At 35.8% G+C, this 16,733-nt stretch overlaps 3 protein-coding genes across 3 annotated transcripts; 1 reads left to right on the top strand and 2 right to left on the bottom strand.

Annotated features, from left to right (window-relative positions):
- On the top strand, window positions 2,177–3,735 carry LOC107642164 (xyloglucan endotransglucosylase/hydrolase protein 22). The gene is made up of 3 exons (XM_016345472.2): window positions 2,177–2,547; window positions 2,635–2,828; window positions 3,160–3,735. The coding sequence occupies exons 1-3, from the start codon at window positions 2,284–2,286 to the stop codon at window positions 3,557–3,559; spliced, it is 858 nt and encodes a 285-aa protein (XP_016200958.1). The 5' UTR covers window positions 2,177–2,283; the 3' UTR covers window positions 3,560–3,735.
- On the bottom strand, window positions 4,061–8,806 carry LOC107642175 (calmodulin-binding protein 60 B). Its single transcript, XM_016345482.2, is given in 9 exon segments — window positions 4,061–4,993; window positions 5,155–5,389; window positions 5,474–5,695; window positions 5,768–5,928; window positions 6,035–6,528; window positions 6,940–7,001; window positions 7,465–7,540; window positions 8,056–8,207; window positions 8,515–8,806. Coding segments are annotated over 8 exon segments (1,923 nt in total). The 5' UTR covers window positions 8,154–8,207; window positions 8,515–8,806; the 3' UTR covers window positions 4,061–4,418.
- LOC107642154 (bifunctional dethiobiotin synthetase/7,8-diamino-pelargonic acid aminotransferase, mitochondrial) lies at window positions 9,448–15,599 on the bottom strand. The gene is made up of 14 exons (XM_016345462.2): window positions 14,881–15,599; window positions 14,390–14,560; window positions 13,959–14,220; window positions 13,566–13,646; window positions 13,147–13,267; window positions 12,669–12,817; window positions 12,257–12,351; window positions 11,859–11,974; window positions 11,646–11,783; window positions 11,110–11,243; window positions 10,883–11,014; window positions 10,511–10,645; window positions 10,229–10,341; window positions 9,448–9,974 (listed from the first exon to the last, which is right to left on the bottom strand). The coding sequence occupies exons 1-14, from the start codon at window positions 15,543–15,545 to the stop codon at window positions 9,794–9,796; spliced, it is 2,493 nt and encodes an 830-aa protein (XP_016200948.1). The 5' UTR covers window positions 15,546–15,599; the 3' UTR covers window positions 9,448–9,793.

Here is a 16,733-nt window from a genome sequence, read left to right as displayed (position 1 = left end):
TTACGTTTTACGTTAAGTCGTTAATCGCTGCTACTTGTTGTTCTCTTTTTCTTTTCTTTTTATAAGATGTAAAAAATATGTATCACGTGTACAAGTGGGTCTTTATATCCAAACTTTATACTATTGTACTGTACTATACTACTGATTAATAATAATGAATTAAATTACTACTAGCTACTAGCACCACATGTGGTCTTAAATTATTATACCTTTTCCGATCCTTCGGTACACATCAATTTCTCATTTTAAATATGATAAAGAGAAAGTTTGGTTTTAATTAAATGAAGCTCTGAAAAGAATATCATCAATTGAAGAAAAAGAAAACTTATAAAAGGTACAAAATCCATGACAAATAAAAAAGAAACTTAATGTGAGCCATTTACAAATAAATAAAATATAATTACATCAACTTTCTTCATAATTTTAATACTTTTATAATAAAAATGATCTAATATTAGCTACTTAAAAATCAGTTTTTTATATTTTTTTTCAAAATTTAAATACAATTTTTTTGGCTAACAAGAAAGACCATAATAAAGAGATAAAAAAAAGGGAAAAAAATATATTGATCTCCAAAAATTTGATTCCCAACTTCTTTTTCTTAATTTTTGGATTTGGTGCATTAATATAGGATGTTTCTACACCGAATCATACTTTAATAACACAATTTATCTAAGTTTTAAATTTTGTAATATACAAAAAGATTGATATAGTTTGAAGTATTTGAACTACTTTTAAAGCAACGAAAGAACACGAGCCCGTTGATTTGAAGAGGTTAACTCCTACCATTCTGACACAAAATCTTCGGCATATATTGCAAATCAAAGTAGTCATAAGAATTTCATCATCATGGAAAAATTGAAAGTAGTGTCACATACTTACATACATCACGATATACGAACATCCCAGACAATCCAGTTATATGTGTCGACGTAATCAATTATCATTATTATACTCGATGATTCTTGAACATTGTTGAAACTAAAACGAACGCAGTACCTTATGAGTGTGCGTTTGAATTATGGTTTGCAAACGGAAGTTTGTATAAAATTGATTTTGTAGAATTGATTTTGATCAAAAGTGAGTTAGTATTAACGTGGTTTATATGTGGTAATTTTTATTTAAAATAGATTATAGTGAACTAAATATTGTTTAGATTACATTATATAAAATCCCTTTTAGATAAAAAAATTACAAAAAAAGACATAAATTTAACTCTAATAGAATTAATAGAATCATAATACAAAGTAAAAAAAATATTTCATACAAAAAAAAATAACAATAACAATAAAAGAACTCATATAAAAAAACAGAAGTTTTATAAAAAATAATAATATACATAAGAGAGTATTAGAAAAAAGTATTATAAAAAAAACAATAAACATATGAATAATAAAGGACATAATTGGTACATAAAGCATAAAGTTCAATTCAACGAATCAAAAAGCTAGAATTTTTAGCTTTTAGTAAACGTGGTTGAAGACAGAAATCACTTCTCTCTTCTCCAACACAAATTCAAACACACCCTCAATGGCAGTTAAGAATTTTATTTTGAGTTGTCCAACTAAAATAAAATTTTAATTTAGACATAATCTTCCCACGAAATTATTATTAGTATCCGCCAATAAGGAATACCGAAAATAACAGGTTGAGAACTAGGTAAAAAAATTGATATAATACTGAAAATTATAGTAAGAAACAAAGAAAGCAAAGCAAACGAAAGTGGGGTGGAGGCAGCACGTGAGCATTATGTTAAAAATATGTTAGCCATAAGAAGAGGTCTTGTCCCACTTGGTTGAAATGAACCAGTGGCGGTGCTGAAAGACCCCTTCTTTAAAGTTTTATTTATTTATTTAGCTGTAAATGTTCCATGCTGGGTTGGCACTTGCCTATGTCACCTTACCCAAATACCTTCTTCTTGACAACTGCATCCCCACAACTTGATAGATACTCTCTACTCATTTTAACTTTAATGCGCCTTCCACCACTGTTTTTCAAATTTAATTATTAAGAACCCAAACGCGTCAAATATGTTGTTATATCTAACCTAGATATTATTATTATTATAGTCCTAAGATATCAACAACTGTGTCCAGCTTATTAGGCTTAACTCAATGCAATTTCGCACGTCTTTCCTCATTTCATATCATCTCTAACTTGGTTGGTATAAATACCAACATTGCCTTCTCTCCTTCACAACACAAGTACTACTCAACCTTCTCTAATATCAACACTGCTACTCACTTATTACTATTGTTATTGCATTCTTTCAAAGCCATACACATGGCTGCTTCAACTCTCTCCTACTTGCTTCTAATCCCTCTTCTGATGGTTGTTGCATATGCTGGTAACTTAGACCAAGAATTTGACATTACATGGGGCGATGGGCGAGCCAAGATGCTCAACAATGGGGAGCTACTCACATTGTCACTTGACAAAGCCTCTGGTTCTGGCTTCCAATCCAAGAACGAGTATCTCTTTGGCAAGATTGACATGCAGCTCAAGCTTGTTCCTGGGAACTCTGCTGGCACTGTAACTGCCTATTATGTAAGTTATTGTCATTGTTGATATTATATAATGTTGTGCATGCATTGTGATTGAAGTTTTGATAAATGTGAGTTACTGTGTGTGCAGTTATCTTCAAAAGGAACAACTTGGGATGAGATAGACTATGAATTCCTTGGGAATTTGAGCGGAGATCCATACATTCTTCACACCAATGTTTTCAGCCAAGGCAAAGGAAACAGGGAACAACAATTCTATCTATGGTTTGATCCTACTGCTGATTTCCACACTTACTCCATCACTTGGAACCCCCAAAGGATTATGTAAGTCCTCATTATTATTGAAGAAAATCTCATGCCGTAAGCTGTTCAAACTGTAATGTTGATGGTTTGATGAACCAGAAGGGATTAAAAGAGAGAGAGAAATAAGTTTTTCTCATTGTTGAAGAGAATGAAAAATCCCCTTAAAAAATATTTGTTGAGTTATTACACCTTATATACCATATACTCTAACTAAAAAATAATTACAATAGTAAGCCTATTATTGATAAAGAAATAATCTAGGTAACAATTATTAATTGCATAAGCTATGTGTATATACTAATTCTATTTATGGAGACTGACCATATATTTATTTGTTTCAATCTTGATTCAGATTCTCAGTGGATGGAACTCCAATCAGAGAGTTCAAGAACTCAGAGAGCATGGGTGTCCCCTTCCCAAAGAGCCAGCCAATGAGAATATATTCAAGTTTGTGGAATGCAGATGACTGGGCAACAAGAGGTGGACTTGTGAAGACAGATTGGACAAATGCTCCATTCACAGCTTCATACAGGAACTTCAATGCTGATGCTTGCATATGGTCTAATGGAGCTTCATCTTGTGGTTCTGGTTCAGGTTCTTCCTCTACTAGCAGTTCATGGCTTTCACAAGAGTTGGACACTACAGCACAAGAGAGGCTAAGATGGGTGCAGAAGAACTATATGATATACAATTACTGCACAGATGCAAAGAGATTTCCACAGGGTTTTCCTCCAGAATGCAGAACCTCTTAAAAACAGACAAAATATAGTGCCATTCTAGCTACTCTAGTTTCGGATTCCACTATCATTTTATTGATGCAGCTATTGTTATTGTAATTTTCATTCTTTCATTCATTTTCAATTTTGTCACCACTACGATACTGATTATGTATTCTTTTATGTATGAAATATATATATTCTTTTTCTGTGTTATATGATATATCTTGTGTCTTTTCACTTTTGTAATTTCTCATGGCCGCGATAACAAAAATAAGGTGCCGTGGAACAATCAAAGCAAATTTATAAGGTACCTTGCAATGTGATAAAAATATATTCGGTTCCACCATGGCCAATTATCCTAGGGGTAGATCCAGTATCAGACGAATAGCCAGAATAACTTCTTGTAAGAACCTTTAATGTTTCTAATACAGCTAAGCATAATCAGCAGAACCGATGTACAGTTAAACAACTCAAATTTTATGCCTAAAAAATAATTAAAAAAAGAAAGAGCACCCTAGTAGACACATGACAAAATAACTCGATACAAGTAGGTAAGCTCATTTATACATTAATCAACTGAGTTGATAAATCTTAGTTAAAATACAAAGTGATCCATAAACATTCGACCCTAGAATCCCAAAGCCAATGGAAAGAAAATAAGACGAGTAGAGCAGCAACATCAAAATCAGAATGAAAGACAGAACAAATGGCAATCGAGGTTTTTCCTAAGCATCAACATACTGTACAGGACATTGTACTGTACAAGGTGCCGTCAAATAAAATACACATGCATTAATCAATATCTAGTTGGCACTGACGAAGACAACTAAATTTGCAAAATATCAGTGAGATCTTAAGGCTGCTGTTAAGCTTGCAATTCTTGTCAAACAACCTAATCATCTAACTCCTCTATCTGTGCCCGCTTCTCAGCTGCTATCTTCCGGATAAAGAAGCCCCACCTCATTGCTGCCTTGATCTTTAGCCATCCCACAACTGCTCTGCCTGGACGAGCGCGATCCTCATCAAAGTTTGGCATTGGCGTTTGCATAAATGATGGGAATGAGAAGCTATCGTCAGTATTCGTGGGGGCATGACCTCCCATGCTGAACAGGCGAAGCAAGTGCTGCATGTCCTCATTCTCTAGCATCTCGTGACTTCTTAAGCGGATTTCTTCCTCTGAAAAGAATTCATCAACACCCCTGTCCCTGTTGTGTGACCAGTCATCGAATGGATTTAGAGTAGATGGCTGGACAGAGGAGCTACCAGCGTGGAACCCTGATGATGATTGAGGAGGACCAAGAGCTAACCCAACCGTGCTATGATCATTTCTCGTGTTCTGGCTTTGGTGCGCATTGTTCATTAATTGGTCACTAGACAGGTATAATGAACTGTCAAACTGGCTCCGGGAGTTGGAGTTTGCTATCAGTGGCTGGTTTGGGTATCTTGTTACCAAATTATCATTATAACCTGAAAGTGCATAAAGTTAGCATGTGCGTACTCTAAGGGGAACAAAAAGACACACACACACACACACAAATCAGAAAGCCATAACAAGAAATAATACTCAGGAGAGATGACAGCCCCAACCCAGAAGAAACCAGGTTAAATTGGAGGTTGAGGATGCTTACCTCCAACCAGCATCCCTGAATTCATTTGATGTTGAGATGGAACAGACACTGGAAGGGATTGTGATTGCAGCTGATGATCTAAACCAGTAGTGTAATTGATTGACTCCATCGGAAGTTCATTTTCAGGTGTATCCGGCCTATCATTTTGTGCAGCACCCACAAGTGTTTTCCCATCATACTCTACAACCTGCTCCCAATTCTCATATGCCTTCTTCACCAACGAATCCACATAAACCTGGACTTGCAAAGGTATTTTAACGGTATCATAAGTTTAGCTGTGTTATGGTGGTATATGCATGAGGGAGGGAAAAACATATACAGAGCATTGTGAAAACAATTATATTATTTCCACCAACAGAAAGGCATTCCCAACTTTTAGAGAAAAACAAAGACCACGCAGCTCATAGATGTGGTTAAAAATAACACCAACATTTCTCGTATCTTCTGGGTAATAAACATAGAGCTTCCCACTTAGGACACAAGTCTTTGCATGCTCTAAGAGAGCTTCCCACATCTTGTTTGACATACCACTTCCAAGGATCTACATTTGAATGATATGAGAAACTGCCTGGAAACACCTAACTTCAAGATTAAGACACAAATCTAAACTTACATTCCGCAATTTCTGTTGATCTTTAACCACAAGACGAAGAAAGTCTTCAACAGTGAATATTCCAGCATTATTCAGCTTCTTGTGAAATGACCCATCCTTGCCTATCTTCTCCAGTCTCCATACATCATCAGTCAATGCCGGAGGATAATGCTTCTTATATACTGTAAAGACGACAAACTATTAAAATTTGAAGATGCTATCACGGTGTAGGAGCAAGCAGATCACTGATGCTAAAGAAAATTAAAAGATGCAAAATCATGTCCCTACATTCTCCTCTATGATCTTTGACTGTAAAAGCCTCTGTTTTAGCTTCACGGATGCGCACAGACTCGGAAAAACCTTGCGCAACCTTCAACCCAAGCCTGAATTTCCGGCTCCTTATCCAGCTTGAATTATCTGTGAACGTCAGTTCCCCCAATGTCCCAACTCCTTCTTTGAGTGTCACTTGCAGCTCCCCAGTCAACAGGGGTCTCTTTCCTTCACGTTCCTTCACCACATGGCTTTCAAATTCCTCTTGAGTCCAACCTTCATCATCCTCATTATTAAAATCACCCTCAAGGACAACAACATCAAGTTTCATACAGGCTTCTGGACCAGATGTCACAACACTTCCAGTATTGGCATCAATAAGAACAACATGGATTGGAGCCCCCTGCTCGCCTTCCACTTTTCCTCCAGTGAATAGGGGAAGAGACAGCCGGGACCTAAAATGCAGCTGCAGGTTCCTGCCATCCGGACCTTCAATCATTTTTGGAGAAGACCTGGAAATTTTCACATATAAGAAAAAAGTACTAGATAAATCACTTTCATTTAGAAATCAGCCAATAACTCTTTTTTGGGGCAGGTCTGAGTATATAATCATATAAATAGCCACCATGACATGAAATTATTAAGTGTCATCCTATTGCTTCATCATATTGCAGTCCACCACCATAAGATAGTTTCCAAATAAAGAGAAAGGATCTCATCTTCAACGCCAAATAATTTGGTCTACTACAGAAAAAAAGGACTAAAAAGTAAGAATATAGAACTGTCTATTTATAACTTCCTGGCATCCGATTCTATCTTTGCATGATCAACATACAAATGCAGGAACAGGAAAAAAACATTCCTATAGATTATGGGAAAATATTTAGAAATTAATTTCTTCAAATTTTAAATAATTCTGATACCTTCCACCACTAATTCTTGCAGGACCCAACTTCACAAGAGCACGCTCCACTTCTTCACTCACCTGTTTAACAAGTACATTAAGCAAATTATAACCTAGTGTAGAAAATTAGAAGAATAAGGAATCACATCATAAAAGATCACATGGCAAAGTGATGTTTTTTAACATATGATCCAACTAACAAAGACATATCAAGGGAATAAGTAATTGCATTACTTAAAGTAAACATACAATATGCTGTAAACTAAAAAGGTCTCCTGATTCTAGCAAAATTAGTAGGTAAACTAATTTCTGATTAAACAATGCCAGTAGCCAAGAGAATATCTAAATCAATGATGCATCATGCATGGTCAGCATGGATAATCCTAATCTATGATGGAATATCCAAATATTGCTTGAAAAACAAGTAAAAGGTAAATAACCTTTTAGAATATAGAACCATTGTGCCACCCGCCAAAAAGAAGTGGAAAACAAACACACCAAACAGAAATCTAAATATTGGAGAGCAGAATGAAGAATTTCTTACAACTCTACGAAGAATAGGTTCTAATGATGAGCAAAGTTTCTGCAAACTGTCCACCTTGAGAGCTTCCACAATAACACTGCAAAAGGCAATGTCTATCAAGAATAGGAAAATAGATAAAGAAACATAAAACAAATATGCATATGGGTGAAGACTAATCTCAGGTTAGCACATAAAGTACAACCACAACTTCAACTTAGGGATAACAGGCTCTTCTTGTGATAGCGCATATTCTATTTCAACTACCAGATAAGTTTGAGAGCCAACAAAAAAAATAAATACAGAAGAGATAACTAATTCTAAAAAGTATATCTTTAAGTGGTATGCAGGGGGTTCAATCAAACTTTGGTATTCCTTTCACAAGCTTCCAACGGGAAAATTAGTAGGTAGGCGGCTTGCTGGTTAAAGAACTAGCAGTGCGATATGCCCAAAAATAAATTTAGATTAATTACTCCCTACCCACACACACACCATAAAAACAAAAAGGCCTAGCAAAAAAGACTATCTTCTCAAAATATAAATTACCAAACGCTATGAAGTGATGATTGTAAAAAAAATAAAATGATGGAAGATGAGAGGGTAAGGAAGAAGCACCTGGCAAGAGCAGGCCTCTTTCGTTCAGGCTGGTCATCTTCTCCACCTTCAAGAGACCTCTTCCCCATGCTTTTTGCGTCCCCAGCTGCCCTCTGCATTTCACACTCACTCACTTCTAATAATAATACCCTAAGTTACCAAATCTGCAACAACTTCAGAAAACCACTAAAGTCAATCACCATTATGCAATACACGCCACAAAATTATCATAGTATTAATTATTAATTATTATTAATAATAAACAAAACAGAGAAACCCTAGCAACAATAGCAAAGGAAAGCTAGAACAGATCTAGAATACCATAACAATACAAACAAATAAAACCGGGAATTTCACTAAAATCTTCAAATTCCAAGCTTGCCAAACTCCAATCCCCCAAACGAGCAATCTCGACCGCCAAATTCCACGAAAAATTTCAGGAAAAGGGAAAAAAAAGAACTAGAAAGGAGCTGAACTCACCAAGAAAGCCTCTGCTGGTTGCAGAAGTGGAAGTTGAAGAACGGAACCCGGGAAACTAAACTGGATGATGCTTAAGGTGTTACTGTTGCTGCTCCAGAGAGAGAGAGAGAGAGAGAGAGAGAGAGAGTTTGGTGAGAGAGAGAGAAAGAGAGAGAATCGAAAAACTAAATAAGGAAAAAAGGGAGGGGGGTGTTGGCGTTGTTGAAATGTAAAAGAAGTCATTCAGTTTTCGTAGGCTCGTATAATTGTGGTCAACACTGGCGACTTTGTCTCTCAGCTCAGTGGGGGAGGAGCACTCATCTCCTGCGTTAAGGAACACCCTGCTCTCTTCCTACACTTACCCAAATAGGGATAATCCTAGTCGTTTATTCTTCTCCGCGGTGGCGCGTGGGTTTGATGAGCGGAGCATGATTGTTTACGGATTCGGTGGGTCGCTGTCGTAGAAGAGGAACGGGAGCGATCGTAGCCGTACGTTAGTTGGATGAGATAACAACCACAATGGGGCGGGCACTTGCCACGTCACTGACGACACCTTGTGCTTGTAGCCTTGTAGTTTGCTCGGATGACGTCACCGTCATGATAATTGGCTGACATCCTCCCATCTTGTTCATACTCCTATTTCTTACATGAACTAAACAAAACTAATTGTACAACAGCATACTCCAAGTAATTAGCTACGTCCTCATATGGAGATTTTACTAAATTCAAATCTTATGAAATTTATTTTCAATTTATTCATATGAAAAGTGAAAATCACAAGGTATATATTAAAATCAGCTATTAATATAAAATATATATTAAAATATAAATATATATTAAAAATAAATTAAATAATATATATATTTATATACAAATATATTAATAATTAATTTTAGTGTATAAATAATATTTTTAAAACTAAAAAGGGATATAAAAAAAAATCAGTATATTATATTTTTTTTTTCCAATTTATTATACTCGAGCTCAAGATCTAAGGATAGCAAGTCCTGAAGTACTCATGCTAACTAAAATTAACCGGCAATAAAGTAATGTGCTGAATATTGAAACCTTACAACGAAATTAACGGAAAGAGAAAACTAACGACATTGATTCCCTACTAATTGAATATACTTATCTTCAAATTACTATTATTATGGTTTACAATTGACATCACAGAAAAGAATAATATGGATTTGGAATCTCCTCAGGTGCTTCTCCAACCCCCTTGACCTAGGGTAGGCCAAAATCAAAAGAATAAAACACCAATCTTGTCGAGCAAACATTAAACTTGTCGAGGATCTCAATTATTGCTTCCACTAAATTCTTCAAGCCTCTTATAAAGTTTGACAAGTATCTGATTACAAATATCTGTAGACGTGCAGGGTCCACACAAGAGATATATGACATTACCAAGAGGCCTCATGTAAATTCCATCTTCCCGAAGATTCTGAAGTAAGGATCTTGCATACAAGGAGGCATACCTGTGGGAAAATATATATTTTAGCAAAATCTATTCAACTCATGCCCACCTTTGTTCCCACAAATCGAATAGGTGGATCATCAAAATGATCAAAATTGAAGATTTATTTGTACATTTTACCCAGGAGATGATGAGAAAACAAGTTTGAAATTTGAGAAACAAAAAAAACCACAGGTATAACAATAATACTGAAATTTGAGGTGTTCAAAATTATTGGAATGGGGATCTAAGGGAGAAATGGGATGAAAATAATACCCAGCATTACGTCCTTCTGCTTTTAACTCCAAGGCACAAAGAGTCCCCAATGCAACTACTCTTTCAACTGCAGGATGTGACGAGATCTTGTGAACCATTTTATCATCCCATAACTGAAAATACACAACACAATATCAAATGAACATAACTTTATAGTGAACAATGATAAACTCGAGTGGGTATATAATATAAACCAAAATGATGTCACTATCAGATCTCATAATTTTAAGGAAATCATACAAACAAACTAGTTCAAAGAAAAAAAACTGCACTTAATCATACCTCCTTAAGTAATCTTCCTCCGGATGTGGCATTAGGGTTGGAACAAGGATCTTTAAACCATTGGATTGATTTAACAGCAGCCATGCAACCCAAAGCATGTGCAGAGTAAGAATGTCCATGCAAGAGAGCCTTGAGCTAACCAGAACAAGAGGACATATCACATTAATATGACATCAAGACACTGTTGAGGAACATGGCTTTCCATAAACACGAAATACTAGCACTAAAAGCTATATGGCTAAATCAAATATCAAATATTCATAAAAATTTGGAACTTAAAAATAGTAAAGCCATGATTTGTTGCATCCAGAAGCACTGAAAAATAAAAATAATAAAAATATATATATAAAAAGAATGTGGGGAAAAATAAACCTTTGATTCTCCAATAAATGAATCAAACACAGCATTTGTTGCCAAGGTGGCAGCCAGTGGTATAATTCCACCTGTCATCAGCTTCCCAAAGCAGGCTATATCTGGTACACAATGGATTAGATCCACTGCAGTCTGAAATGAAATAAAATTGCTAATCAAGTAAACGAAAAGAAAGACAGTTTTCTTTTTGTAAATAAGAGAAATGAGAGGTTATCAAGGTAAATCACCTCTACTCCCAAACGCCAAAAACCTGTAAAAATCTCATCAAAGATAACCGGAATGTTTCTACTCCGACACTCGTTAACAAGTACTCGCTGAAACAATGGATCAACCATATGCATTCCTCCAGCACCTTGTATAACTAAAGAAAAGTTCGGGTCCAAATGAGATTATAGAAATTTAGGGAAGTAGGTGCAACTATTTTAATTTAGAAATCTAAATAGACAATGGAACAACTAAAGAATGAAAACGTCTTAAGAAACCAAGACAGAAAAGCAAGAAACTTTTGATTTTTGGAAGATCTAGAGAGTAGAGACCATATGCAATATTTTCCTTACACAGGAAATTGCATTACTGTGAGCATAGCTCTAACATATATCACGTTGATGTGTGTTAAGTGAGTAAATGATTCTTGTTCTGTTTTTCTCATTCATATTTATTCATTGGAGAAAGTAATATCAACAGGTAAGATCATTAGAGGGAAAGGAGGAGAGTTTGGAATTAAAATGACACTTCAAATTATGCAAGCTCATAAAATTCTTGCCTGGTTCCATAATCAATGCTCCAATATTATTGGACCCTCTATATCCAGATAACAGTTTTGATATGTAAGATGAATAGACTGCAGCAAGCTCAGAAGTATCCCTGCCCTTGAGAAATATTTCGTCACGTGAAGCAAAGGCTGTGAAAGTGTCAACAAAGAATATGACGATATTCTAAACAAGAAAGGAATTAGTGTTGAAATTTTGAAGCTTACTGATGTTACCAAGTTTCAGATTTTCAATCTGAAACCCTTCAGGCAATGAAAGACTCCACGTATTGTTGCTCATGAAGACAGAAGGAGGATCCACAAAAAGACCTCTTCCTGTGTACCTATGAAATTAAGAATTGAAACTTAGAAGGGTTTCAGAAGTATAAACTAGTTTAGAAAACAATAGTACAGGAGAGCAATCTCGAAAACAAGCTCCAAGCATTTATCAGCTTCCAACACCTTTAATACTGCAACATTGGCCAAGAGCCCATGTTAACTGGATGCCAAAACTAAGGAGCCCATGTAGCTGAGTTCACTCTAATTTAATATTTATCGCATATCTCCTTGATAAAATACAGTTCACTTTTATTCCCCACATATGTAGTAGAAGAAAATGTCTATACCATGGTTGCTGCAGGAAGCCTGTATAAGATGATGGGGCTTGTGCTTCCATAGCACCCAATGTGTCACCATGATAAGATCTCTGAAGTGCGAGGACCTGAAATAATTAAAATCGCAATAATTAACAGATATATGTACTTTATATAATAATTAAAAATAAAGTGGAAGAAGTTCCTTCTCATTATAATTTATACCAGGTATTTGAAGAAGATAGTGAACAAATACACAAGCACCTAATGGCAAACTAGAGTTTGAAGTTTGAACATAATATATCTGATGATACCATTTTCCACCATCATGTAAACTAATCATACGATGATAGTACCTTTCTAGAATATCAACCTCATACCTCTTAAACTCAATATAATCATGCAAAAGCTGCAGCAGATTAATTAAAAGACAAAAGGTACCAACCATGAGCTCAGTAGATCTCTCATTAGTGGTATCCTCAAGACAATTGCGAACAAGTCCATGATCAACAGAAAATTTACGAAATGCCATCTTGAGTGCAATTTCAATTGCAGTGGATCCATTGTCAGAAAAATATGCTCGAGAAGCCCAACCTACATGAACACTAGCCCATGAAAAACTATATGGAAAATGGAACATTTTCAGCAACTATATGAAGAATTTAAAGCTGCTTCTAACATAATAATTATCACCATCCAATGGATAATTCTGATGAATAGTAAAATTGTTTGTGTAGGCAGTAGGACTGTACTGAAAGGTAACATTCTAAACCCTAGTATATCTTAGGATGAGAATCATAGTATCAGATGATAGAATAAATATTAATTACATGCAACTATATAATATTCTTATTATTAAGAGAGGATAGAGGAGGTGAGGGGAGAGTGGTTCAAACATGAACGTGAGGAAAGGACATCCTAACCTTTTCCCACACCATCAAGCAAAAGCTCAGCACAATTTAACGCTGGTTCATGAACATTCTCAGGAAACATAACATGTCCAAATCTTGCAGCAGCATATCCCATCTCCCTAGCAAGCTCAGCCTGAAATCACCTAAACGGAAATATATATACATGAAAGGAAAACTTCAGAGATGCTTTTGATAAGGTGCATCCAACTCTTAATAAGCTTTGCAAACATTTGGCATATAATAGCAAGATACCTAGAAAGTCTAAGTACACTACTACAAGCAAAATAACCACCAAGCCTTTTCCCACTATCAGCCAACAATTTTACAATCCCATCCAACAATAAAAGAAAGACTTAAAGAACATATTTCAGAATAACCAGCTGGAGAGAGAGAGAGAGAGAGAGAGAGAGAGAGAGAGAAGAGGGGATGACCTGCAATATAGCATTAGGTCCTTGAGTCCACCAGCTAGCACATGCATCAAATAGCGGAGCTACAACTTCTGTGCTCTGAGCCTTTAAAAAACCCCAACAAATTAGAATCATGTAGTAACAAGTTATCACTTATCACCATATAATGACACCTGTAGTAATTATATAGAATTCATGACTCTAATTCTAAAATAAACACTAAGTGCAGCAAGTTCAAGATAGTTCGGTCTCCTAAGATATTCCATGTAGTATTGCAAAATAAAAATTCATAGATTTAAGAAACATTATTAAAAGTAACTAAATAGATAAATATAGTAATAACAAAAGATAAAAGACAAATGGCAATTAATCAAAAAAGTTTTGAGGATGAAACCAAATATTCCACTCGAAACAAACCTTAAAGACTGCAAAGTTCTCACCACAACGTGAATCAATTACTGTTACCGCTCCCTCTGGTACAAGCTTGTGTTGAGTGAAAGGCCACCAGATGATATCCCTTGCCTTCCTTGGCATGTCATGAAACTTTTTAACTCTCTCTAGATAAGCAGAGACCATTATTTCCCTTAGATTACTAAATAAATTATGAGAACCTTCAAACCATTCCATTAGGTCATTCGATGGATCTTTTGGAACAGGGGGTAGCACTAGAACAGGAAGCCTGCATGAAGAAGTGAACAACAGTATATAAGTAAAGATCATACTGAAAAACAGAAGAAAAACCGAGACAAAAATAAGGAACATAGCTTATCCTTCAAGAGTATGAAGATTTCTCTTTATGTAATGCCACAAGCAGAAAGCAATATAGCAACTAGTATGATCAAGCTTACTTGTTACGCATATAAGACATTATTGGACCCTCGTTTAGAAGGCCGTGATCTTCAAAAACAACAGCAACAACATCATAACCTCGAAGAGTCAAGCTCTCATAAGCAGAAATTGTTCCAGAAATACCTCCCAGCCTCCCATCTCCAACCAGAATTGCCGGAATACGGAAGGGCCTGCCAGAAAAATGACACAAGAAACATAATTCACGGGAAAAAATCCATGAATACAGCACAGCACATCTATGCCACAACATGCACCACAGGTTTATTATCACTTCCTGAAAATACATGTACCACACTTTTCACTCTGCCAAAACATTAACAGTTTGACCATAAAATTCCCATGGCTACAATCTCAAAAACATTAGCAAGGTTCAAATAGCGGACCTAGAAAAATGTGCAAGCCTTTTGCATTAACATATAAATTGAGACAAATATTCATTTGAAATTGAAATTGTAACTAAAGTACCGAAATTCTGGAGCACCAAATTCACCTATATAAGTCACATTGAAGTGATCCAGAAGCACCGGGACTCGCAACTCCACCTGCAGTTTCCACCACACACATAACCTCTGATTTCTCCTTACCAACCCCACTTTCCACCACCTCCCTGAAACACCTCTGCAATGTTTCCAGCACCACCGAGTCCTCCACAGCTCCACTTTCCCTCTCTGCCGCCAAATGCGGCGACACAGCCTCTTCCCACGCGTACAGCGTCTTGCAAAACAACCGCGAAGACCCAATCCCCTCGCCGCCGACCACGTTCTCTTCCTCCGGAAACCTAGCATCGTTGCCACGGTTCCCCGTAACAGCGGAGGAGGCATTGAGGAGGACATGTGAGGCGGAGAGGGAAGGGCGGGGGCCGGTGCTGCGGAGGAAGAGGTGGCGGAGCTTCGTGAGGAGGAAGCGGGAGTCGGAGTCGGAGGGGAAGCCGGTCTGGAGGGGCTTGAGGTAGTGGAAATATGAAGGGGAGGAGAGGAGGGATGAGGCTGCGATGCCGGTGGAGACGAGGGTTTTGCCGATGCCGGTGTTAGATCCCCATATGATGTAGATTGGGTGGGAAAGCGGTAGCTCGAGCGGGTGAGATGTAGCGGAGGAGAATTGGCGGCGGTGGCGGCGGAGACGGCGAAAGAGAAGGAGAGAGTGAAAGCGGAACATGGCAGAAGAAGCGGGGACTGGAGACTGAACTTGTTGCCAACAAAAGGACTGGCGGGGAGTGTGGGTTTAAAAGGAGAGAAAAGTAATACTACATAATTACTAAAGAGGAATGCTAGGAGCAGCAACTTTTGTGATTTCTAGCCATCAAATAATTATCAATGATAATTTTAATGATGTGAAATTAGTGTAAAATTTTATTTCAAAGTTGCTGGCCCTAGACTTTTTCAATTACCAAATATTATTATTTTCGTCCAATACTTTGCATTTATATTTAGGCTATGTTTGGTTGGAAAGAAAGAAATAGAGAGGAAGAAAATAGAAAGAAAAGAAATTGAGTGGATTTTTATTTTCTTTAGATGTGTTTGGATGGAAGAAAAATAAGAAGGAAAGAAATGTTATAAAAAGACAATTTAGCACTATATTATAAAATATATTGAAAAAGTGAAAGGGTAGTATTGGAAGTAGAGAGAGAAACATTAGTTTTCTCTCCATTTTCTTTTCAATGTTGGAGAGAAAAAAAATTGATGGCCCCACCAGTTTTTTTTTTATCCATTTTCTTTCCTCTTTAATTTTCCTTCTTAACCAAACAAAGGAAAATAATCATTTTCTTTCCTATTTTCTTTCTTCCATTCTCTTTCCTTCCATTTTCCTCTCAAACAAACATAGTGTTAGAGAAATGTAACTTAGGACTAAAGTAGATATATATAATTTCATGGATCTGGTTTTGATAAATTCAAAATGTTTGGACTATTAAATGATGTTAATATTAGAATATATTTTTTTTAATAATTATTAAATAGTTTTTATTTAATTTTATTTATTAATTTCTCTTTCATATATTATTTAATTTTAAAATTTATTTTTTATTTTTTATTTATTATTTTGTTATTCATTATTCATATATTTTATTTTATTTAATAATTTTATTAATAACAATTTAGAACTATACAAAAATAGATCATTTATCAATAGTGACTTAAATTCTAGCATGGTATGTTTTATGAATACAACTATAAATTCAATGATGTAGGAATAATTTTTACTGATTTAATTTTTGAAAGTCATGTGTTATATTGTATCATTGAGATTCAACCTTCTTTTAAATTGCTAATGAGTTATAGCTCAAATAGCATAGTCTCTACATATTCAATTAAGAGGTTGTGAGTTCGAGTCTCCTATCTTTGATAA

Source organism: Arachis ipaensis, chromosome B01 (genome assembly GCF_000816755.2).
Source record: "Arachis ipaensis cultivar K30076 chromosome B01, Araip1.1, whole genome shotgun sequence".
Lineage (NCBI taxonomy): Eukaryota > Viridiplantae > Streptophyta > Magnoliopsida > Fabales > Fabaceae > Arachis > Arachis ipaensis.
This window is presented reverse-complemented; position numbering and strand designations above follow the sequence as displayed.